This window comes from Dipteris shenzhenensis, chromosome 19 (genome assembly GCF_047967505.1).
Source record: "Dipteris shenzhenensis isolate YYH24624 ecotype China chromosome 19, Dip_SZ_1.0, whole genome shotgun sequence".
Taxonomy (NCBI): domain Eukaryota; kingdom Viridiplantae; phylum Streptophyta; class Polypodiopsida; order Gleicheniales; family Dipteridaceae; genus Dipteris; species Dipteris shenzhenensis.
The window spans coordinates 41,288,510-41,312,913 of NC_141614.1; the positions used below are offsets into that span (position 1 = coordinate 41,288,510).

At 46.9% G+C, this 24,404-nt stretch overlaps 1 protein-coding gene across 3 annotated transcripts in view; it reads left to right on the forward strand.

Annotated features, from left to right (window-relative positions):
* Nucleotides 1-24,404, forward strand: part of LOC147890483 (dual specificity protein phosphatase 1B-like) — a 69,792-nt gene that overhangs the window by 35,433 nt on the left and 9,955 nt on the right. For all 3 annotated transcript variants that reach the window (XM_087390190.1, XM_087390188.1, XM_087390189.1), the window contains 2 exons: nucleotides 20,090-20,225; nucleotides 23,979-24,099. In XM_087390190.1, the coding sequence (XP_087246316.1) occupies nucleotides 20,090-20,225; nucleotides 23,979-24,099 (257 nt within the window). The remainder of the gene's footprint in view (nucleotides 1-20,089; nucleotides 20,226-23,978; nucleotides 24,100-24,404) is intronic.

Here is a 24,404-nt window from a genome sequence, read left to right on the forward strand (position 1 = left end):
CCCAGAAAAGCCAAGAGAAGCACAAATGGGCAGCAGATAAGCATCGCCGCGAGTTACTCTTGAAAGAGGGCGATTGGGTGCTGCTGCGTTTTCAGAAAGCATGACTCAGGAAGATGAAAGGCAAGACCAAAGTGTATACAAAGCTGAAGATGCGGTTATGGTCCTTTTCAGATTTTTGAACGCATTAATGATGTAGCTTACAGGCTGAAGCTACCTGCCATTTGGACCATACACAATGTCTTTCATGTGAGTTTATTGAAGCCTTTCCAGGATGATGTGCCTGCTGACATGCTTCATGAGTATCAGCCCGAGGTGGAAGAAATGGATGAAATCTTGGTTCTAGAACAGATTTTGGCACATATGGAAAGAAAAGTGAAAGGTAGAGTTTCCTGTCGCTACCTGGTGAAGTTCAAGAATTATCCTGCACTGGATGCGAGGTGGATGGAGGAGTTTGACTTGGCAGTCACCTCAGATTTTACAGCTCTACGTGGACGTGTTTCAGCTTGTGCACACTGTGGTACAGACTCCTACAGGTTCAACAGAGCAGAGATTTGGAGCATTGCCTGGTGCTCGAGAGGAGGGTAGCACCTCCCCTTCCTTGATTCAGACCGGTCATGTATCTGGAGATTGCTTGGTGGCACTGATTGTCTCATCCCAGATGCTGCTTGCTGATAGTATTTCTGCCGTGAGGTCTCTATGATGGGTGTTCGCAACACTCGACTCAGAGGATGCATTGATGTATGGATGGACTTTCGAGCTCTCCTAGCTCATATTATCATTGCAGGTTGTATCTTACACAGATGATGTATATTCTGGTATGGGCTATTTCTGCCTATTTGCACTTTTTCAGTAGCAACCTAGGTAGTTTGCTGTTTTAAGAGGAGGGTATGTCATGGGGACGTGAAAAGTGATTTAAAGTATCTTCGTAACTCAACCTACGCTTAACTCGAGGTTAACCATGGTTAAGTCTTGTAATGGTTTGGCCGTGAGGGTTTGGCTAGAGGAAGTGCACACTTCCTAGAAAGTCTAGGTGCACCACTAGGTCCTAAGGGCAAGGCAAAGGCTTTAAAAGAGGGGTCTAAAAGTTGGGTCCAAGGACAACCAACGTTGTCCTTGGTATGGGGGTTAGGACTTTAATGAAGGGGCAAATGGCAAGAAGGAGGTGCCATTTGTCATGCATGCCCTTCCCCCACCTTTCATCTCTCTCCCCTCACTCTCCCAGAGATGTTGGACGTTTTTCAGTTATTCTTGTGCAGTTTTTGAGCAGTTTGAGCTGTTTCAAGCCTGTTTTCAATCGTTTTAAACCTATTTTGGTTGTTCTAAGGCTAGTATGCACTTCTAGGAAGTGCCAGAAGTCAGTTTTCAACTTTTTGAAAATTTTTTGTACGAGCTGTACAGACGTTCGTACGGCTGTATGAAATCTGTGCGGACGTGTACAACTGCCTCTAGCAGGTGTCCGAGGTTGTCTTTTGCTATGCTGGACTTTTCTGCACATGTTTCTGGCTGCGTGGTGGCTTCTGGAGCCGTTCTGGACTAGTGCAGGTTGCAGGAAGAACTTTCCCTGCTGCGTTTGGCATGTGCTCTTAGGAGGACTCAGGCACAGATCCCGAGGCAGTCATTTCGGGGCAGATCTTGTGGACTATCTTTCCTCTACAGCACTTTCTTGTTCACCCTCCACTCTCTACCTTCATTTCTCTCTTCTCCTAATTGTTGGAAGACACCTGCAACCTGCGGGGAGCTTGGACAGAGGATAGGTGCGAGGAAGGAGCTCGCCCCTCTGCCACAAACAGTGAGAATTGGTTCCAAGTTCTGTTTTTCCTTGTTCTTTCTTGTTTTGCAGCTTTTTGTAGTGCATGCGTGTTGTTTGCAGTCCTTTCAGGACTCCTACAGGTTCTAGCAAGCAGGGGCATTCTAGCCTCACCTTTGTTATTGTTGAAGTTTGTTTCTAAGTTGTGCTAAGTGATTGAAGTGACTGAAGCTTGCATTGTGGCGATTTATGAAGTTTATGATTGAGTAGAAGAAGATCACTGCCCTTTTGTTTATCAAAGGCCGGTTTCACTCTTCATTACGAGCAGTGGCAATCAAAGCTGCAACCAAGATATTACCCTGCATTTGTTTGTTCGCATGTCTAGTTTGGGCAAGCAAAGGCTCAGTCTGCTTGCTATCCCTGAGGGTTTTCAAAAGTCCCAACGCGGGACTGATTTTTGCTGTGTAATGACAGCCCTCTCCTCTTCAACTGCCTGCTCAATAGCATGGGATTCAAGTGGCATCATATCAAGCTGAGCAGGAACAACTGTAGGAGGATGTGAGCTGCTTGAAGCATGTGGCTTTATGCTCTGTACTGGCTGTTCTGAATCTGTAGGTGATTGGAAGAGGGGAAGCAAAGAATCAAAGACATCCGAGGCCTCAATGGATGGCCGTTTTTGCAGTCGTGCCAAGCTAAAGGTACATTCTTAGCAAAAACAACATCCCAGCTGATGATAATGTTGCCTGTGCTAGGCTCATACAACAGATATCCCTTTGCTTTCTGAGCTGTAGCCAATAAATATGCATTTGATGGCCTTGTTCTCAAGCTTATGCCTCAACTGAGATGGAACATGCGCATATGTCAATGACCCAAACACCCGCATATGTGAGAAAACAGGCTTCTGACGGTCCATGCCTCATAGGGCGTGATAGTCTTTAATGCCTGGGTGGGTACTCTATTGAGTATATAGTTGGAACATGTAGTGGGAGATAGACTATCCTCAATCTCTCTCCTGCTCAATACTAATTGCAACTGCAGGATGATGCATTCAATAGACAAAGTGATGCTATGGATGTGAGTAAGAGAATCAAAGGGAGAGAATGTAGTGGACCTCTGAAGAGGAAATAGATACAATTGAATAATGAATGCCCATAGGGCTGAATACAACTCTATGAAGGGGCTGAAATGCTCAGTGCAAAATTGGAAGACTAGACTACCTAGAGGAGGTGAATCCTCACTAGATCCCTGAAGAGGCTGAGGCTACCCTGCTAGTTTGCTGCGGGGAGGCCTGACTCTGCTGTTCTGAAGGCTTGAAGGCATGAGGAGTTGGATAAAGAATGAGGGCCGAAGGCTGATAGGTGAGCCTGGCTGACTTGGTCAATGCCGACCGTTGACCTTGGTCCGCTGGTCAATGCCGACTGATGACTAGCTTGGTTAAAAAAGCCAACGTTGACGTTTGACCAAAAAGTCAACTTTGTGTTTTTGACCTACGATGACATGGCGTTGACTGTCTGTTGACTGTGCTGATTGCTGACTGCATAAGGCTTCCCGCATGGCTATAGGGACGCTTGCGTGGCAGTTGACCTGGCTGCATGTGCTAGCACCTAGCCATGGCATGTGGATGCTCGTGACAGAACACATGATGGCATCCACATACATCTCCATCTTTGTACGCTTTGCAAGGCTGCTAAAAAATCTTAAAACTCATGGGATATGTACTCACCCCCCCGTTCAATGGGGAGAGTCAAGAGTTTATTCCCGCTTTCATTTCCAGCCATGGCAAGAAAAAGTCAAAAACATGAGAAGACATCTAACTTGGCTTTCATGCCATAAATCCACGTGAACTTGGTGAAGAATGTGGTTAGCCTCTAAGTGATGCTGTCTGCATCGGCCCACATACATCACTATGTACCAGATACAACTTTCTGGATGCACCAACAGCCGCATCCTTTGGAAATGAGAACTAGTGCATTTTGCCCAGTAAGCAGCCCTCACAAACATGTTTAGTAGGTGCATGTCGTGAGATCCATTGTGCCTCGTGCGTCGTTAGGTGGCTCAAAGCTCGTTCACGTGTGAGGTGAGATCGAATCTTTCTGCATTGGTTGTCGAACCAAGAGTTTTGAGGCATCTTCCTAGTTGGGACATGTGCTGATCGAGTCGTGGGAGAAGATCTAGTGGCAACGTCTTGTACCACCCATACAAGGGTGTGTGAGGCATGGGCAAGGTCTACATCAGCTCCAAGCGAAATTGGAAGCTCATGGGCCAAGTGACTCACATAGACTGGGTCATGAGGAAGAAGCTGTCATCTTGGATTGGATGGGAGCCCTGGGATCCTTAGCCATCAACATGGTCTTCTGCAGTACCATCAATGTGCTCTGCCGCACCATCATCTTCCTCTGCAGTACTAGCGGTCTCATCAAATTCCTCTTCCTTTATTGTGGCTGCATGGTCCTTGGTTTGGTATCCCCAAGATGGGTAGATCCTCAAAAGAGGTGGGCACTATGTGTACCAAGTCAATCATAAAGATTCAGCGAGAAAGGATAGGGTAGGGTAGAGTGAGCAATCCATGGCTTGGCAAACGTGCCAATTCATGAGAGGCCTAGCGTCCAAAGATAGGGCGGACTAAAAGATCCCATAGTTTGGCAAACACAGGGATCCATGAGGGCGTGTCACTCAAAATAATATGTGATAACGTCAAGATTTGTGCTGTAGATGATGAAGTTCTCTACAATACAAAAAGGATGAAAAAAAGACTTCAGGGTGTCTTGGTTAGTTGCCTCCAGCTTTCTTTTCGTCTTGATTTTTAGGGGGGAGGTCTAAGATAGTGTTCTATTAACCAAGGCTACCTTATTTTTAAAGCTTTGCATAGGGGGGGTCAAGGGAAGGGTGAGCATTAGTTCAATTGAACGTGAATCTCGTGACTCCATGTACAAAGAGCAGCACATCTTTGATCTTTGTAGCCAATGACTTGGCTCATGTTTGTGTATCAATGATTGAAAAGGTAATGATACCTCCCCTCGATCTCATAATATCTGGGACATCGCTTCAAAATATGCTCCTCAAAGTTCAGAATTATAGATCTCCATGATGTCACACAGCCGCAACCTCTCAATTTAGAAGCGGCGGGATGAGGTCCAAGTAACTGATGATCTGAAATCATGGGTGATAGCATCCTGATATATAGCCTCTCAAATCTAGTCCACTCATCCTCTTCGAGATCTACCGCCTAGAAAGCATCCTCTTGGATGATCTGAAATCATGGGTGATAGCATCCTAACCTATAGCTTCTCAAATCCAGTCCACTCATTCTCTCGAAGATGTACCACCTAGAAAGCACCTGCATATAAAGCTGCTGGTCGAACCATTGAGTCAAAGAGGAGTAAGTTTGTGAAGAGTGCTTGGAAACATTGTCTCTCGAGTCTTGACAAGGAGTTATGTCTCTGGTTAGCTGTGTCTGTTGCTGCCGGTCTCATGGTAAACTTGGAGCCTGTGAAAATGTTCCCCAAGTATACGTAAGGCCTAACTAGCTCCACTGGCTCCTCCACAAGTGTGAGGGCCTCCCGTTGGAGCTGTATGTAATTAGTGTTGAAGATCATAACCTTGATTTTACCTAGGTTGACTTTCATGTCACGGTCCTCACAGAAAGTGCTTAAAGCTGTGAGATGCATTTGTAACCCCTTTGTTGTGTCTGATATCAGCACCGAATCATCTGCATCTAGAATGGATGACTATGCTAGATTGATCCTTGACCTCGGGGGAGAGGGGGCAATCTTGCTTCATCCCAATGGTGCTATTCACCTTTGCAGCCATCCCCTGTGTGGTGTGCATTGTGCCTGTAATTCTCTCATATAAAGCCATGATTGCCCATATAGCATCATGTGCTAAGTTGTGCGATAAGTCGAGCTCGAGGTACATAGTCAAATGCCTTTTGAAAGTCTACAAAACAACAATATACTTTCAGTTTCTGAAATCTGGCCTCCTCTATGATGGCTTCTCATAGTGAAAATGTAGTTAAGTGAGGAGCGATCCCATCTAAAGCATGCGTGTCCCATCGCGTGCAAGACTGTCCTCTCTACTTTCTCGCTTAATGTGTCTGAGAGCTGACCCGTATACCTTGGCCATTAGATGGCCAACCATGATAGTCTGGTAGTTTCTTGTGTCCATGGGATCCCCTACCTTGTGAATGGGTATGATGGTGTTTGTGGTCCAAGAAGTCGGGAGGCTTGTACAAAAAGCTTCATCAAACAACTTGGCTAGGATTGGGGCAAGTACTTTCAACCTGCGGGTTAGGAGTTCTGCTTGGTGGCCCTCCTGATCCTTGGCAATTTTGGAGGTCCTTTTTAGGTAGGCTATGGTGAATGAAAGAGTGTGGATGTGGTGGGTTGAGGGATGTCTTCTAGGTTAGGAACATCATAGAGTGTATCCACAAGCTTTCTAGAGACTAGGATTCTTGATAGGACATGGTGGTCTTTTCTCCAACAGCTTCATCCAAAATTGTTTGGAATTATTGCCGTTGTTCATGGTGATTAGAGAGAGAAAGAGAGAGAAAGAAAGAAAGAAAGAAAGAAAGTTTATTAAAGTCTTTGGAAGACCGATGGGTCTATGAGACTGTGAAAAACCTGATACAATGAGATGTGGTAGTGGAGCTACTAAACGAGCATCCACACCAATGCAGAATGCAAAAAAATGCAAAATGACAATACTACGTCCTAATTACAACATAGTCATATCCCGACTATATATATCAATCTCAGCATCATCGTGGGCATCATCATAACCATCATCATCATCATCGTCAGTAGCAAGACATCAGGATGGATGATGTTGTGGAAGTGGAGGCATGAGGTCAGCAATAGAATGCTGTTGCCCCCTCAAGGGTGCAGTCCTGGTACGTCTCCTAGTCGTAGCTCTGTGTCTAACCAAGGCCATTGTGACCCCCATCGGTCAGGCTCCGACCCTAAACAAGGAGGGGATGTCCGTAAGTATGATCTGTGAGTCAACCCTCTGTCTGAGCTGTCGGGTCATAGGCTCTGGGTCACGATCATGTCGAGGTCTTGCCTCGTGGGGGTGTATGTGATCTGACTGAAAGAACTCCGTGACAGAGCTCTCAGAGGTATGAGTCGAGGGAGAAGTCTGCTCCTGTCTCCATGCTCGGAGTATCCTATCGTGGTGTCTGAGCATCCTATCGTGGTGTCTGAGCATCTCATGAATGAAATCAGCCAAACATCGCTGGTTTGGGTAGGAGAGGACACGGGCCAACATCCCATAACTATCTCTGAAGAGGCAGTAGAAATGCCCTTGGATCTCATAGTAAATAGGACACCTGAAGATGAAATGCTCCTCTGTCTCAACCTCCTGCATGTCACACAGTGTGCATATGCGCCTCTCCCTGGGTAACCACTCTGCTCGGCCGCTCTCGATACGAAGTCTGTGTGAAGAGACCCAGAACTGCCCAAGGGAGATCCTCAACGAGTGAGGTAGGTGAATCTGCGTGTATCTTGGTGGATCAATGAAACCCTCCGCTATGATATGTAAGAAGTGATCTCTATAGAAGCCCAGCTTCACTGGAAGATCACTCGGGCCCAACCAAGTCTGGAATGTGTGTAGCTGTAGTAGATCCTCACGGATAACCTGGTTGACCTCGTGTGATAGGAGGGGAGAGAAAGGAGCATCCATGCTGTACTGGAAAGGAGGTAGTCTGTCCATGTGGAGCCCTAGTCCTGCAAACCATCTCTCTGTGCGTGCATACCAACACGTCTGATCTCCCCCTGCTGCAAGTGCCATAGAAGAGGACAATGCTAGCCATGGTATCTTGCTACGCCCGGATGTGTAATCCCCACACTCCCTAACTCGGCAGATATGTAATTGTTGGGGTAAAGGCACATTGCCACTCCTTTATTAAAGATATGACACCTATGACTGTCTTAAGACAGTCATAGGGTGAAAAACCTAATCCTAATAAAACCTATGAGTTTGTGGTGTGGCTCATCACTTCACACTCACATCTATTGTGTCACTCCTCTCTCTCACTCTCTCCCCGTTGTACTTCTCCCTCTTTCCTTCCCTCTCAACTGGTATCAGAGCCTTCATCTCTCCCTCCCCACTCCTGCCTACCTCTCCCCCCTCCTTATCGCCTCGGGACTCGTGCCCTCAGCAGCGTGCAGTCAGCGTGGGTGGATCTGGGCATTGCGCAGGCAGCGCGGGCTGCAGCGGGGTAGTGCGGGCAACAGCGCGGGCAGCAACGCGGGGCAGCAGCGCGGGGCAGCGCGCGTGCGGGTAGAGCAGGGCGGCGCGGAGCAGCGCCAGCAGCAGCTAGCTGCTACCCGCTACCAAGCGGGCGCAGCCAGTGCGCAGCACCGGCGCGCACCCAGGCAGCCTCAGGGCCTCGAACAGGGCGACGCGCAGGGAGCTTGTGTACGGACGTACGGCCGTCCGTACCGCCGTACGGACACCGTACAGGCGTCCGTACTGTACGGACGCCGCTGTACGAACTGAGTCAGGGAGCTGCCTCAGGGAGCTGCGTCAGGGAAGTGCATTTCGAAATTTCTTTTGGATCTGTACCTTGCACAGGTACATCAGGTACAGTGGTACCCTGCACAAGTACACAGGTACAGAAAGTACAGCAGTTTTGGATCTGTACCTTGCACAGGTACAGCAGGTACAGTGGTACCCTGCACAAGTACACAGGTACAGAAAGTACAGCAGGTACAGCAGTTTTTCTTTGGGGAAAGAAGAAAAAGAGAGAGCACTCTGCTCTTCACATTCCCGGCTGTTCAGTTCTTAAAACTGTGTGTTGTAGGTACAACAAGTACCCTCCTGTCCCTCGTGCTTGAGGTGACTAGTACCACAGTGTGTGGTGGTTGCACAGTTATCTTGTTTCGGGAAGGTAATGCCTTGATTTTGCAGAGGGCTTTTATGCTTTTGCTGAGTGCAAATCTCAGCTTTTGGGTGACATTTTCAAAGGGCTTTTGCCTGGAAGCTTATGCAGTGTATGCCTTGAGGCAGTGTGGAGCCAGGGAGCCCACATTGGTCTTGTTTCCGCAGTGTATTCAGTGACATTTCTGCAGGTCACATTTTGTGTACGACACCTTGGAAAATCTCAGTTGAGCCACACTTGGCCAGGGCGCATCGAGTTTACTCGGTCCCTAACTGTCCATCGTTGACAGTGCTCAAAAGATTTTCTCTTCAGTGTTTGTACGTTGGGATCTGTGTTGTTATTGTGTACATAGGGCTGTTTATGCATTGCATTGTCAGGTGAAAGTGCTAGGAGAGCGCTGTATTTTGTATGCTACCTTAGTGTTGAGGTGTTTTTCACTTGGTACAGGTGTCAAATCAAGGGGCTTTTGCCCAGATTTTGCTTGAGAGCACTTGGGTTACTGTTTGAGACCTTCAGATGCCTTTTATCCCCTTGGCAGAAGGGTGATTGCTTGGGATTTGTCCCATTTTCTGTTGCAGGTTTGTGACAGGCTGAAGTGTGTGAAGCCTCTTTTCAGTGAACAAAACAGTGTATGACAAGTGGTTTATGCATATAAAATCAGTGCAATACCTCATTCGAGGTGGGAGAAGTGTTCGGGACAGCAGTGTTTTGTGCTTCGTTAGCTGATGATGCATTGTTAAAGCACTTGTGGAACAGCTGCAGCATTCTGAAATTACTGTTTTATGCCTATTTGAGCACGGTACAGTGTGTCAGAAGGTACAGTAATTGGAGGGAAATTTTTCTGTTTTGCTGCAGATTTTTTGACAGTAAAAACAGCACTATTGTGAGTGCTCCTGGCTCTTGATAGAGCAGGTTTTTTCTGAGAAATCAGAATTTTATTCAGTCTTTTTTGACTTACAGGGAGTCAGGTACTTTCCTTATCTGATATGGCATCAGAGGGAAGTGAATCATCAATTCTGAACATAAAGAAATTGGAAGGGGCACACAATTATGCATTATGGGCAGAACAGTGTTTGAATGTACTTCTGCTTAAGAAGATTTCTAAGCCCATAAGGGTGAAGGGTGTCAAGCCATCTGGGATGTCAGATGATGAGTGGGAGGAGCTAGATTTGTCCGCGAGGGCTGCTATCATGCTTACTCTCAGTGATTCTCTTGTGTTCAATGTTCAGGCTGAAAAGACCTCTTATGGCCTATGGCAGAGGCTAGCAGAATTGTATGCCCAAAAGAGTTCAGCCAGTAAGGTTTATTGGTTGAAGAAGCTGGTTGATCTTCGCATGAAGGAAGGTACAGCTATGACCTCACACTTGAGTGAGTTCAATGCCATCTTTACACAGCTGATTGCACAGGGGTTGAACCTTGATGAGGAGTTCAAGGCTACTTTCTTGTTGTGTACCCTCCTTGAGAGTTGGGACACTTTCAAGACCACCCTGTCTAATTCAAATGTCACTCTTATATATGCTGATGTAGAGAGCTCTCTCCTCATGGAGGAGATGAGCAGGAAGAATAATGCGGGCAGCAAGTCTGCAAATGCTTTGCAGGTACAGGAAAGAGGCAGGACTCAGCAGAAGGGGAGATCTGCTAATAAGTCCAAATCCCGCAGTCAGTCCCGTGGCAAAAAGGATATTGAATGCTTTTATTGTGGCAAGAAGGGACATGTGAAGTCTAAGTGCTTCAAGTTTATACGGGATCAGAAAGCCAAGAAGGCTGAGGCAAAGGATGCAGGCAGTGGAAGCAAAGGCAAAGGCAAGGCCAAGGCAGATGACTTGGATGCAGTGAATGTTGCAGCAGAGGACAGTGACAGTGACAGACATGATGTTTTATGCTCTTCTGCTGTAATTGCACATACATTGGTTATTGATGGCCATGACATGCACACCTGGCTCTTGGATTCAGGTGCTTCTTTTCATGTTACTCCTCATATGGAGTGGTTTACTTCCTACACAGGTACTCATGGAGTTGTTCACCTTGGGAACAACTATGCATGTCAGATTGCAGGGATTGGCAGTATACAGATAGTATTCCCTGATGGACGCATATTTATGCTTGATGGTGTTCGCCATGTGCCGCAAATCAAGAAAAATCTGATTAGCACTGGCTTGTTGGATGACAGTGGTTACCACACCACATTTGGGGATTCCAAATGGGTGATTACTGATGGCCAGGTTGTAGTGGCTGAGGGTTATAAGAGTGATAACCCTCTTTATGTTTCCAGTGTAGGTAATCATGTTGTTGCCATAACCGAGCTGCCAAAGGTTTCATTGTGGCATAGCCGGTTGGGACACATGTCCGTTAAAGGAATGCAAGAACTGTCACGTTTGGGTTATCTGCCGTCTCTTTCATTTTCAGATTTGCCTACTTGTGATCATTGCATATTTGGCAAGCATTCTATGACTCCTCATAAGAGGAGAACTCCCCAAAATAGAGCACCGCTTGATCTAGTGCACACTGATTTGTGTGAGATGCCACAGCTATCACTAGGGGGTGCAAAGTATTTCATTACGTTTATTGATGATGCCACACGCAAAGTGTGGGTCTATTTCTTGAAGCATAAGAGCGATGCCTTAGATGCTTTCAAGAAGTTTGTCGCTCAGGTTGAGAATCGGACAGGTCGCAGGCTGAAATGCCTCAGATCCGATAATGGGGGTGAGTATGTGTCACATGCTTTTGTACAGTTTTGCGAAGCTAAGGGCATTAAACAGGAACTCATAGCCCCTCATAATGGATCTCAAAATGGTGTGAGTGAGCGGATGAATCGAACTATTCAGGAGAAGGTTCGATGTATGTTGTCTTATGCTGCATTGCCCCATGGCTTTTGGGCAGAAGCCGTGCAAACAGCAGTTTACATAATTAACAGGTCACCGAACAAGGCTTTGGAGTTGAAAGTGCCAGAGGAGGTGTGGTCTGGCAAGCCACCTTCATATAAGCACTTACGTGTGTTTGGCTGCGAGTGCTTTGCTCATATACGCAAAGAATTGCGCACCAAACTGGAGCCAAAGTCTTCCAGATGCATCTTTATGGGTTATGGTGACGAAGGTGAAATGGGGTACAGGTTATGGGATCCCGTTAAACGGAAGATTATACGCAGCAATGATGTCATCTTTAAAGAGGATAGTGTACACAAAGAACTAGTGCAACCTGTGGAATACAGGAGGGTTATTTATGATGATGTCGGACAGCAAAGAATGCCCATTTATATGCAGCAGCAGGCTGCTGTAGATAACCCTGTTCAAGAGGGTATACAGGCTGAAAATCAGCCAGATAATTTTGCCAATGATGCACCACTGAATATGCCAGCAAATGGGGCTGTAGAACAGCCAGATATGGTGGTACAGCCACCCGTCATGCATGACGAACAGGCTAGACAGCAGCCTAATCCGGAACATTTTGTTAGGAGGAGCACCCGTGTACAACGGCCTCCTGACAGGTTTGTTCCAGGAGCCAATAATGTGGCTGATTTTATTATGCTGACAGATTGTGGTGAGCCTTCCAGCTTCAAGGAAGCTATGGGAAGAACAGAGAAAAGGAAGTGGGAGAAAGCCATGCAGTTAGAAATGGACTCCCTACTTCAAAATGATACATGGGACTTGGTGCAGCTACCTGCAGGCAGAAAGGTTTTGCCATGCAAGTGGGTTTACAAAGTCAAAGTGGATTCAAATGCTTTACCGAGGTATAAGGCCAGATTGGTTGCCAAGGGATTTAAGCAGGAGAAAGGCATTGACTTTGATGAGATCTTTTCCCCTGTAGTCAAGATGACTACTTTGAGGGCAGTGTTAGCTCTTGTTGCTCATGAGGACATGGATTTATGTCAGATGGATGTGAAGACTGCTTTTCTTCATGGAGATCTCCATGATGAGGATCTATATGAGTCAGCCAGAGGGATATGCTGTTAAAGGGAAAGAGCAGCTTGTGTGTAAGCTCAAGAGGAGCTTGTGTGGACTCAAGCAGGCACCAAGAGAATGGTACAAGAAGTTTGATGCCTTCATGCAGTCCCAAGGGTATCATAGGTGTGAGACCGATCATTGCTTGTACACCAAACGGGCAAAGGATGGCAGTTTGATGCTACTCATTCTATATGTGGATGACATGCTAATTGCCAGTAAATCTCAGCATGAGATTAGTGCTTTGAAGAAACAACTGCATAAGTCTTTTGACATGAAAGACTTGGGTGATGCAGCAAACCATATTCTTGGCATGCGGATTACTCGTGACAGGTCCAAGGGACTTTTGTTTCTGTCACAGAAGGAGTACATTGACAAAGTACTGCAGAGGTTTAAAATGGAGGGGGGGAAGTCTATTAGTACGTTGCCTCCACATTTAAAACTCAGCAGTAAGGACAGCCCCAGATCAGATGATGATAAGGCTGAAATGGCCAAGGTTCCGTATGCATCTTCAGTTGGTTCTTTGATGTATGCCATGGTTGCCACTCGTCCGGATATTGCTTTTGCAGTGGGAGTCATCAGCAGATATATGGCAAATCCAGGGAAGCGGCACTGGGAAGCAGTGAAAGGTGTCTTGAGGTATCTCAAAGGTACCAAAGACTTGTGCATATGCTATGGTAGGCAAGATGCATTGGTGCATGGTTTTACAGATTCAGACTATGCAGGGAATGCAGATAACCGGAAGTCTACTACCGGTTATATTTTCACATTTGCAGGAGGTGCTATATCATGGGTGTCTCGGTTGCAGAAATGCGTTGCACTGTCAACTACTGAAGCTGAATATGTTGCAGCCACTGAGGCTTGCAAGGAAGCAATATGGCTTACTCGGCTGGTGGGAGATTTGGGCATTACAGGAGATATGCCAGTTTTGCATTGTGATAGTCAGAGTGCTATCATGTTGGCAAAGAATCCGGTCTTTCATCAAAAGACCAAGCACATAGATGTGAAATATCATTTCATCAGGGAGGTACTGGAAGACAAGCGACTTAAGCTTGTGAAGGTGCATACTGATGATAGTGCAGATTTGCTCACTAAGAGCTTGCCTACAGAGCGGTTTGCACATTGCCGCCACATCATGGGATTAGGATGAGACCATTCTTATTTTATGGTCTTGTATACAGTAACTGTATATTGCTGTAATTTTTTATTCTTTTCTCCCCTTTAGGCACATTGGCCTTTAGGTGGGAGGTTGTTGGGATAAAGGCACATTGCCACCCCTTTATTAAAGATATGACACCTATGACTGTCTTAAGACAGTCATAGGGTGAAAAACCTAATCCTAATAAAACCTATGAGTTTGTGGTGTGGCTCATCACTTCACACCCACATCTATTGTGTCACTCCTCTCTCTCACTCTCTCCCCGTTGTACTTCTCCCTCTTTCCTTCCCTCTCAGTAATGACCTAAAATGCAGCATGTAATGGGGGTGACCCAAACTCCGCCCAAATGATCTAGTGATGAACGGATGGCTTACCACAGATCATCCGTGATAACATGAGAATCTGTAGCTGCTCCACCTTGGCCCACTCTGTATTCGACAAATATGGCCCCTAGCATGGGCTGGCATACATCCCTACTGGGCGGACCAAGGAGTCAAAAAGCAACCCTTTGGTCCGTGGATCTTGAAAGTGAGAGTGGAAGCACTGTCTCTCTAGTCTAGCCAATGAAGCATACCCTTTGCTTAGGCATGCCTGCATCGCGGGTCTCATGGTGAAGATGGGTCCGAAAAAGACGATCCCCAGATAAATGTATGATGAAACTACCTCAACAGGGGACCCATCAAATGTGAAATGCTCATCGCGCATGATGACTCCAGATGTATTGAAGATCATAACCTTGGTTTTACCCAAGTTGACCTTCAAATCATGAGACTCATAAAAGGACTGTAGTGCGTCAAGGTGTCTCCGGAGCCCCTCTGCTAAGGAAGACAAGAGAGCCACGTCATCTGTGTAAAGTAATATCCAGTTCAGCGTGCCCGCGAGAGAGTAGCCTACCCCACCCTGTGTCTGCATCACTGTCTCGAGCTCGTCGATGTAGAGGCCAAACAAGGTAGGTGATAATGGGCACCCTTGTTTGACCCCGATAGTGCTCATGATCTCGTCTGTCCATCCAGATCCTGTCCAGACTCTGCCTGAAACTCGCTCATAAAGTGCCATGACAGCCCAAATGATCTCCTGGTCGTAACCCAGATCCTGAGGCGTCGTATGAGGCGGGCTCTCGGAACGGTGTTAAATGCCTTGCGGAAGTCACAAAGCAACAGTAAACCCTCTACTTCTGTGCCCTCACCTCCTTGATGATACATCTGAGCGCGAGAATGTGGTCCATGGTCCCATGATCCCGCTTGAAACCGGCCTGTTCCGCTGCTTTGAGTCCTTGACACTCCGCAAATCTGATGACCTCAGAATCAAGTACTTATGCATAAATCTTGGATATGACATGTCCAATCATAATGGTCTTATAGTTCTCCGGGTTCATAGGATCCCCTGTCTTGTGGATGGGAGAGATAGTGTTGATGGTCTAGGTGCGTGGAAACCCCAAGCAAACGGCTTCATTAAATAGCTTGGCTAAGATCGGGGCTAGGAGGTTAATCCCATATGCAATGAACTCAGTGCATAGTTGCTCATGAGCCTTCGCTCGGCCATTATGAAGTTTCATTACGACATCCCCTTACCCCCCCCCCCCCTAGTGAAGAGGGTGCAGGATGTGGGACGTGGCATATGTGATAGGTTAGGGGCTAGCTGATTTGGGATATCATAGAGCGTGCATGCATAATCAGACCACACCTGAGTGTCAGTGAGTGGTGGGAGGGACCGTCCCTCTAGAAATCTCCGCCAGAAGTCCTTAGAGTTGTTACCGAACAGAATGTTCAGTAGCTTCTCGTTTCGACGCACGAAGTCAAGTTTCTTCCTGCGTATCAGACGGCAGTACTCGCGTAGCGTCTCTGGTTCGCTCGGAAGGCTGTTGTTTGTTTCGAATCTGAGCTGATGGCGTAAAGCCTTACACTCATCATCGTGCCAGCTATTACAAGGTACAGTTCCCAGAGGTGGTGGGCGGGTGGTGTGGGGAAAGGCGTGAAGAGCAGCCTCGTGTAGTGAGCGAGTGACTAGGGCAACACAGTCCTTTAGTAAGGGTATAAAGTCAATGTATGTGAGAAGTATGTATAGACGGCCAGAGTAAGTAGGTGAGTGATCGTGATCAAAGCGTATATCATGGTAAGTGGAGTAAGAGCTCAACGGGGTAGAAAGTGCTGTGCGGCGGGGGGTAGAAATGCTGAAGGAAAGATAGGTATGATCAGCCCCTGGAGGGAGAGGTGCTACGGTAAAGTCAGTGATGCGAGATGTGAAGGCAGGGGATCCCATGATGTAGTCCACAACACTGAAGCCTCCCCCATGTGGAAAGCAAGTGAAGCCACTTGATGCGGGCCATCTGTCAAGACCCTTATAGATAATGAGATCATGCATCCTACCAAGGTCTAATAGGGCCTGCCCATAGGATGTGAGCGGTCCTCGTCTGTCAGCCGAAACTCGTAGCATACCTATCTCCTCAACCCCATGTGGAAAGCAAGTGAAGCCACCTGATGCGGGCCATCTGTCAAGACCCTTATAGATAATGAGATCATGCATCCTGCCGAGGTCTAATAGGGCCTGTCCATAGGATGTGAGCGGTTCTTGTCTGTCAGCCGAAACTCGTAGCATACCTGTCTCCTCAAGGTCAATGTCTGGCAGTAGAGTGGAATCATCCCTGAAGTCGAGGAGTGGTGCCTGACGAGCGCCTGTTCTCGCGTTGAAGTCCCCAACTAGGAGGACTTTCTCGCGGCTAGAGAAGTTAACGATGGATTGATAAGGAGCAGCAAATGGGGATGTCTCATGCTCCCCTCGAATATCTCTGGCAAAGCGGGAGGTCTCGGGGGGGAAGTAGCAAACTGCAATAAACAAATCCCGGTTATCCATGTGTCGGATTTGAATCCAGAGAAACCTGGAGTGTGGATCTCTCTGCACCACTGAGATGGTCCCCAAAAGTGTGGATTTGTAAAGGACTGCGACTCCTCCTGATCCTCGAACCCCTCCTGTATCCCTCGTCTCATCTTTGTAGGCAGATTCCCATGTATACCCGCTGACTGCTGGTAGTGGGCGCTCTGGACTTTGATGTGTCTCTGTGTAAAAGACTATGTCGTGACTTGTATAGGATTCCGAGAAGTTCCCTGGTTCTGACCATAAGGTACCATTACAGTTCCATATGATACAGGATAGGGTCTCGGATGTCTGGGTCTCATAGACCCCGCCTCCCTATGCGGGAGGAGAGGTGGGTGCCCGACGGGGGCCTGTAAGGAGTCGTCCATCTCGTACTACTGCCTACTTTTTGTCTTTGCGGGCTTGATCCCGCTGTTGCAACAGGAAACGCCTCTCCTCAACCTGTAGTGGAGTGAGGTCCTCGTCCATGGAGATCACTGGCTAGTCTCGTAAGGCTGACCTACAACGTAAAGTCGAAAGTCGTTCCTGGGCGTCATGGAACCGGATGATAAGGGGCTGCTCTCGGTTGGTGTCCCTCCCAGCCGGCCATGCTCTCTCAATCCTGTGCTTAGTTGCCCCTAGGGTAGTGGTCACGAAAGCTTGCACATCTGCCATCGGGGTAGTGGTCAGGAAGGCCTGCGCATCTGCCCCTAGGGTAGTGGTCACGAAGACCTGCGCATCTGCCATCGGGGTAGCCTCCGTGCGGGGAATCCCACATACTCTGATGTTGAGAGCCTTGCTGGCTCTCTGCTGTGGCTGCTCCAGGAGGGTAGCCAAAACGGTTAAACTTGCAGGTTCCCGTTAGGCTATGACGACCCATCTGGATGTCTCCTTGATGGCAGATTGCATGCTCGCAATCTATGCCTCCACAACTGGGGTGCTCCCTGGGACTGTATGTATAGTAGTGACCTCTTGTCGGAGCTGTGAGATCTCCTGTCTGAGCCTGTGAATAAGATCAGCCTGGACTCGAATAGCCTGAGACTGCTCCTATATGAGTCGTGCCTTCTCCTGGGTGAAGCGTGTCTACTCCTGTGTGAAGCGCAGCAGCTCCCTCTCGCACTCTCGGGTGCTCTGGACCTCCATCAGCAAATACTCCCAAGCCTTTGATGGGTCAGCTCGTCCGTGCTCTAAGGAAAACTAATAGGACTGTGGCCTGAAAGTGTGAGGAAGAGACTGGAGGCTGGGTGATGACTCGATAAGATGGGTGCGGTATGGAGATGATGAGGCGATCCCAGCAGGGTGAGGGAGTGTGGGCTGACTGAGAGTTAGAGGGGAGAGAAAGGTCGAGCAGTGCGGAACAGTGTATGACTCCTCCAAAGTAGGTGTCATAATCGGAGAGAGAACTGTAGCGGGAGAAGAAGGGAGAGATGGTGTCAGTGACAACCCCTCTATCCTAGGGGAGGATGGGGCAATCGATGTCATGGGTAGGAGCATATCAGAGCCAGTAGCTATAACTGTAGAGGCAGTGGGCGGAAGTGGAGCTGAAAGTGGAGTTGGAACTGGAATCGGAGCTGAGGCTAAGGCTAGAGCTGAGGCTGGTGCTGAGGCTGAGTATGAGGATGTAGCTGAGACCGAAGCTGAGACTGAAGCTGAAGTTGAGGCTGTGGCTGAAGCTGAGGCATTTGCTGTCCACTCCAAGTCCACTACGGTTGTAGCGTGTGTTCACATCTTCGAGTTTCAGCTGTGTCTGTTTTTTGGTTTTGTTGTCATCTTTCTTGGCGACTTTATCTGTATCCTTGCCACCTTTTCCCATTTCGTTTGATTGACCCGTGTTCGGTGCAGGTCTTAGTGTAGGAGCGGGAGCGGGAGCATGGACATGAGCATGAGCTCCCTCCCCATGATGTGAGGTACCCCCAGGGGGGCTGAAAAGAGGCGGGGAGTGGGACAGATGTCGAGGTGCAGTGGGGGGGGGCTGTTGGCCAAGAGAGGCAGCCAATCAGCTGCTGTTGATGTTGCCATAGGAGAGAGCAGCCAATAGGCTGCTGTGTGAGCGAGTTGGGGCTGAAGGTATGCGCAACAGTGTAGGGGGCTGTAGATAGGCTGAGAGCAGGCGGGGGGGCTAGGAGAGGTGTCACGACAGGGGGGGAGTGGCTGAGGGGGTAGCGGGAGTAGTAGAGGTGTGGCGAGGGAGTGGATGAGGGCTGGCGGGGGGGCTGTAGGTAGGCTGAGAGCAGGCGGGGGGGCTAGTAGGGAAGGGGGGGTGGCTGGAGAGCAGGTGGGGGTGGCTGAGGGGTAGAGGGAGTAGCTAAGAGGTCGTGAGGGGGTGGATGAAGGACGGCGGGGAGCTGAGGGGTGGTGGGTGGCTGGAGTGGAGGAGGCAAAGTAGAAGGGGAGGAGGCGGCGCAGCAGAGGGAGCTGCAGCAGGCGGGGGGAGCAGCAGCAAGTGGGGAGGCGAAGCAGGAGGGGCGGAGCAGGAGGGGCACCAGAGGTGGAGCAGGAGGGGAGGAGGCGGTGCAGCAGAGGGAGCAGCAGCAGGCAGGGGGAGCAGCAGCAGGCGAGGCAGGAGGGGCGGAGCAGAGGAGAGAGAGAGAGAGAGAGAGAGAGAGAGAGAGAGAGACTCAAATGAATAAATAATGAAAGTCTTTCATTCATTCATCCAATCTGATGTGACAAGTGAAGTACAAGCCTTTATAGACTAGGCGCACACACTCTGTATCTATGTATATGTATGTATAGAGGCGAGGAGGCTCAATATCCAAAGTGCCTCCACACTACGCCCTTCTATTTGTACGCTGATAGATCTCCCATTGTTATGCTCCCAAAATTATAACATCATCAGTGTCCCTAAAAGCGGTAATGTCTGCCTGAAAATCTTCCTCATGCTGCAGCCTTTTGTTTGCGTATTAGCAATCGTCGCATGGCAGTCTCCCAAATTGAGGACATCACTTGTTTCTATGAAAGAGATCTCCCAAGAGATCTTCCATGTAAGTTTAGGAATCCTTCATAGGACAATTCAAAGTGTGAACTATACCCTACCTGATAGAGACCTCTATTTTCTTGTTCAACAACATGAATTTATTTGCATCCTTTATCCTCTCTATAACCATCTCCATTTCCCATTAGTATCTTTTTGATAAAACATGCGATTTTCGGATGGTCTCTACTTTTTTTCACAATTGACAAGCATGCAACTCCCTCATGACCTCTCCTTTTTTTCAAGTGTAAAAAACATTGAGTGAACATGAAAATTTTGAGCTTGCTCGTTTTCAAGTTTTTGCAAAAAATATTGTTTCCAAGTTTTGTGAGTAAAGCATTGACATCTCTATTATCCAAACAAATCATGTTTCCAAGTTTGGGAAGAAAATCAATCGATGTCTCTATTATCCATGGCATACCAGCTCTTTTCCGCTAAGGTTGACCACAATAGGTATCCGTATGTGTATGTGAGAGAGATGTGTGCGTACGAGAGAGAGAGAGAGAGAGAGAGAGAGAGAGAGAGTTGACCTCAATGTGTCCAGGCGCTTTACCTTGGATCTATTGGAGCAGCCCATAACAAAGATGAGTTATTGCATTTGAACATCACTCATGTTCTTTGCGTTGCCAACACTATAAAGGCTCCTTATCCTGGTGATTTCCAGTACAAGAAAATTGATGGTTAGTATCATTTGCTCGGTTCTATGCTCTTGAGATAGGGTGGATATTGCTTTCGAGTAGAAATGTGATTCTTCGATTTGGACATTATTCTTTCTCACTTTGTAACCACGTTTTCGGTGCGGGCTAATAAACACATAGTGCATCATTATCAATGGAGATGATATTGTAGAGGAATATCATTAATGTAGGTTTTACAGAAACTAAACGTATGCAGTAGATTTGTTGGCATATTCGTCCTGCAATCATATTGGAAATTTTGGATTGATCCCAACATTCTAACGTTCTCATCTAAGCCATTGCCAGGAGCAGTGCCTTTTAATGAGATAAAACTGAAAGCTGGAGCCTGTGATAAGGGTGATTATTATGAGTTGACAAGGAGTTGCTGCAGATGGAAGGCAATAGTCTAGCTAAACATGCTGTTGAGAGATCTGTGAATGTGAACCTTTGTGAAAATGATATGATTCTTAATATTTGTGCTTGGATTGTGAGCTGAACTGCACTTCAATGGGGGATTCTTGTGTTTTCTTAGATCTTAGACTTTCTCAATCTACCATAAGATTAGAGGTTGATATTTACGATAAACGTGAACAACCTGAATATAGTGGTTTACTCATTATAAAAATGCCTCACATTGACTCAAACATTTTTGATTTGGCAAAATATGGAGTCATTTCTTCTCAATTCCATAGATTTCCTGCCTTTGTACGACTAAGGAGTCTTTTATCACTCAATGTAGGAGTTTGATCACTTCACTATTACACAAGAGGTATAATCCAAGGAAAATAATGAAAAAAGTATGCACAATCTTAGATATGAAGTCTTTTATCTTTGGTGCATCGGCCTTAGGTATGTTTAGAATGATTGAACATAAGCTGAAAACAAAAAGCAGCCCGTTTTTCTTTTAGTTTCAAAAGAGAGTTTGATTGAGTATGCTTGTGCTTTCTAAGTTAGGACTGTAGTTTTACCTCTTTGTAGGAAGCGATACATAAGTGTAAAGGGTCCTTTTAGCTTTCTATGTTTTAAATAAGAGAGAGAGAGAGAGAGAGAGAGAGAGAGAGAGAGAGCATTAATTCCAGTTTTTTGGAAGATTTTGTTTTTTGTTTCTTGACTTGCTTGTTTATTTTTGTTTAGTCACCTTCTTCCTTTCTTCTTTATTTCTTGTTTTCTTTCTCTTTTGTTTATTTGACGTACTTTAGTAAGCACTGGGTTTGCCCAAGAGACTCCGCGGGTCTATAGAAACCCAATATAGCTACTAATGCTTGGGCATTGATGACGACATAAGTGTTGCTTTGCTTGCTAAGTATGTCTTCCTTTTGTTTTCATAAAAGTTTTTGTTTACCTCTTTTTTCTTCTCTTTCATTTTCCCTTTTATTTTCTGTGTAGATTTTTGGTCTTTAGAACAACAAAAAATCTAAATTTGTATGATTGGACTTATTCTAGTCTTACAAAGGTATAAGTGTTCGTATGCTCCGAAACCGCTTTCAGACAAGAACCGATCTTTAAGTGAGGAAGTATATAATCTCTTCCAGTTTCTCCAACTTCTCCTAGGCAATGGATGAAGAGAGGCACTTAGATTGATGAACAAAGTTTTTCAAAACCATAACAGCTAACAGGGTGTGTCTTTGCTGTTGCTGTGCACTGTGCAATTAATGGCCAAATATGTTGCATGTTGGTTTTAGTTTAAGATAGGGATTGAGCTGGCTTACAAGCCCCTCCATAATTTGAAAGCAAATCTCATGTGGGGGATCTGGCTTGGGAGTTGCTAGTCATGTATCTTCTGAAGGTGATGTATATGAGGGGCCTTGCCCATGCACCTGAAGCAGATGAATGTGGTCCTGCTTGGTGGGCCTGGTACACGAAGGAATTAAAGCTTGGCAATGTCCGGTTTTCTTTAGATTATTCCTCAAATGAAGATTCATAGCTGGATGTAGATGTGAATTTTCTCATATTGATGTATGATCTACACCCATGAAGCTACAGATGGCATCCTTGCGAGGTTTGCCTGGATCACATAACAAACTTCAACAATGCTTGGGATGCACTATAATGCTCTCTAGCTGAGGCATGAACTTGTCAGCTGGGGCAATTGTTAGAAATCGACCAACAGAGGGTACGCACAGCGGAAGACTGATAGAATAGACTAGGAGCTCACACAGTGTGTGTGGTGTGTGGAATCACAAACTTCTTTGCTTAATGTGCATCACATAGATATGCAGACTCATCAATAGACAATAATCCAGCCAGATATAGAAGCTACCAAAACAATTTTCTGTCCAAAACTACGGACACAACAAAAGAGAGATAGATCCAAAGTCCCACCAGAGCGTGGTCCTTTGATCTTACCACAAGGTACTTCTACTATCTGCCGGATATCTCTAGACTAGAGCCCGCGTGCTCCACCTCGAGCATAGTAGACTCTCTGTCCTGAATGGTCTTCTCCACACTACTGCCTGTGAATCAGCCTAGGTGGGCAGCACTTTGCTGAGCTAGGTCTGCAGCCTCCCAACTCTTCTTGGTCCTTCAGGAATAGGCTGGTCTGTGCTGTTCCTGCTGCTCCTGCTTGCTGCTCCAGAAGATGAATTATGAGGGCCTGGAGGACCTCCTGATATAGGCCCCAGGCCTGCCCAAAATAACCGACCAGGAGAGGGGCAAAAGCCGACTCAGTCAGCCCCTCCCTGGACGACTTGGTCTGTCCCAAAAACCGACCCATTGGGGCCTTTAAAACTGGGGCTTTTGCCCTCATTTCTATGCAGGGGCATAGCCCCTTATGCAGGCTGACTTTTGTAGTCTGACCAGCCCTAACCAGCCGACCAGGTTGGCTGGCTTTTGTGCCCTCCTATATAAGGGCCTTTGTGGTACTGCTTCCAGGCCCTAAGGTCAGCCCTCATTGGGCCCCAACCTTGGGCACTCCTATGGTTAGATGGCTGGCCATCCAAAGCCACCATCCCTGCCCTGGCTTGCTGCAGCTTCTGTCCATTCAAGGCGCCATCTGTTGCAGCCACAAGGGTCCCTCTAGGTACCTCTTTCTTTCTCTCGTCTCTGCCCCCATGGCAGCCATGCTGCTGCTCATGTGGCATTCTCTCAGTTCCCAGGTCCCCCACCATGCTCTCCTCATATGGGGGCTTACAGATGGGGAGGTGACATTTCCAACAGCGATGCCATCGACAACACTGTATCCAAGGTGTGCTTGCAGGCAACTTTGGTTTGCTTGGTTTAATCCCGCAGCTTTGGTTTGCTTGGTTTAGTCCCATGCCACGTCTGCTTTGGAAGCTATACAGTAAGTAGCATTTATTTTCTGAAGCAGGGTAAATGCTTGTTTTGTCATTTTTGTTGTCTGCAAACTCACTGTTCTGTTTTATTAAAAGCAGGCAAAGGTGCTACTTATTACTAAGCAATATCACATATTGTTAATCTAGTGTCTTCTTCCCATCTAATAGGAAGGTACGAGCTTTAGCAATCGCTGGTCTGTCATCTGGCTAAATGGCCTTTTGACAGGGTGGTTGCATATTTCTTTTCCAGTTACTGCTGCAGCTATTTCTTGTTTCATTAACTACTTATAATGTAGTGATCTGTAAGATGTGGACAAACAACCTGCAAATTATTTTGCCAGTAATGCCAGTCTGTTTGAAGCACTGAGAGATTCAATAAGGCTCCTGCTTTTGTGTTTTCAGTCATTTGTTTTCTGGTTTTGATAGGTGGGGGTTTTGTGTTCTATAACCAACAAGTCTATATCTTCATGGTCGTCATGAACAGTGCGGGACAGTGCAGATGTCAACTTGGAGGAGCATTTCGATGAGTGCTTTGCTTTCATAGATGGAGCCCGGCAAAGTGGTGGTGCAGTCTTGGTACACTGTTTTGCAGGAAGATCTAGAAGGTAATGTATTTTGGGAAGTATTCACTTTAATCCTTCTCTTCACCTACCTTCTGAAGACATCTACGTGGTCATTTCTTTCCTCCCTCTCAGATTCTAGATGTCTCTGTTTTTAGGATGGCCAGGGGAAACTTGTGTTGAAACAAACGTACAATATTGAAGTTTAGCAACTTCGCATAGGAGAAGACAAATCATACCAACCCACCTTATATTCAAGGAGAGGGAACTTATTATTTGTATATCTTGGGAGTTGGTATGGGAGTCGGAGTCTTCCATATGCTTGCCTTGCCTTAACATCAATAACAAGA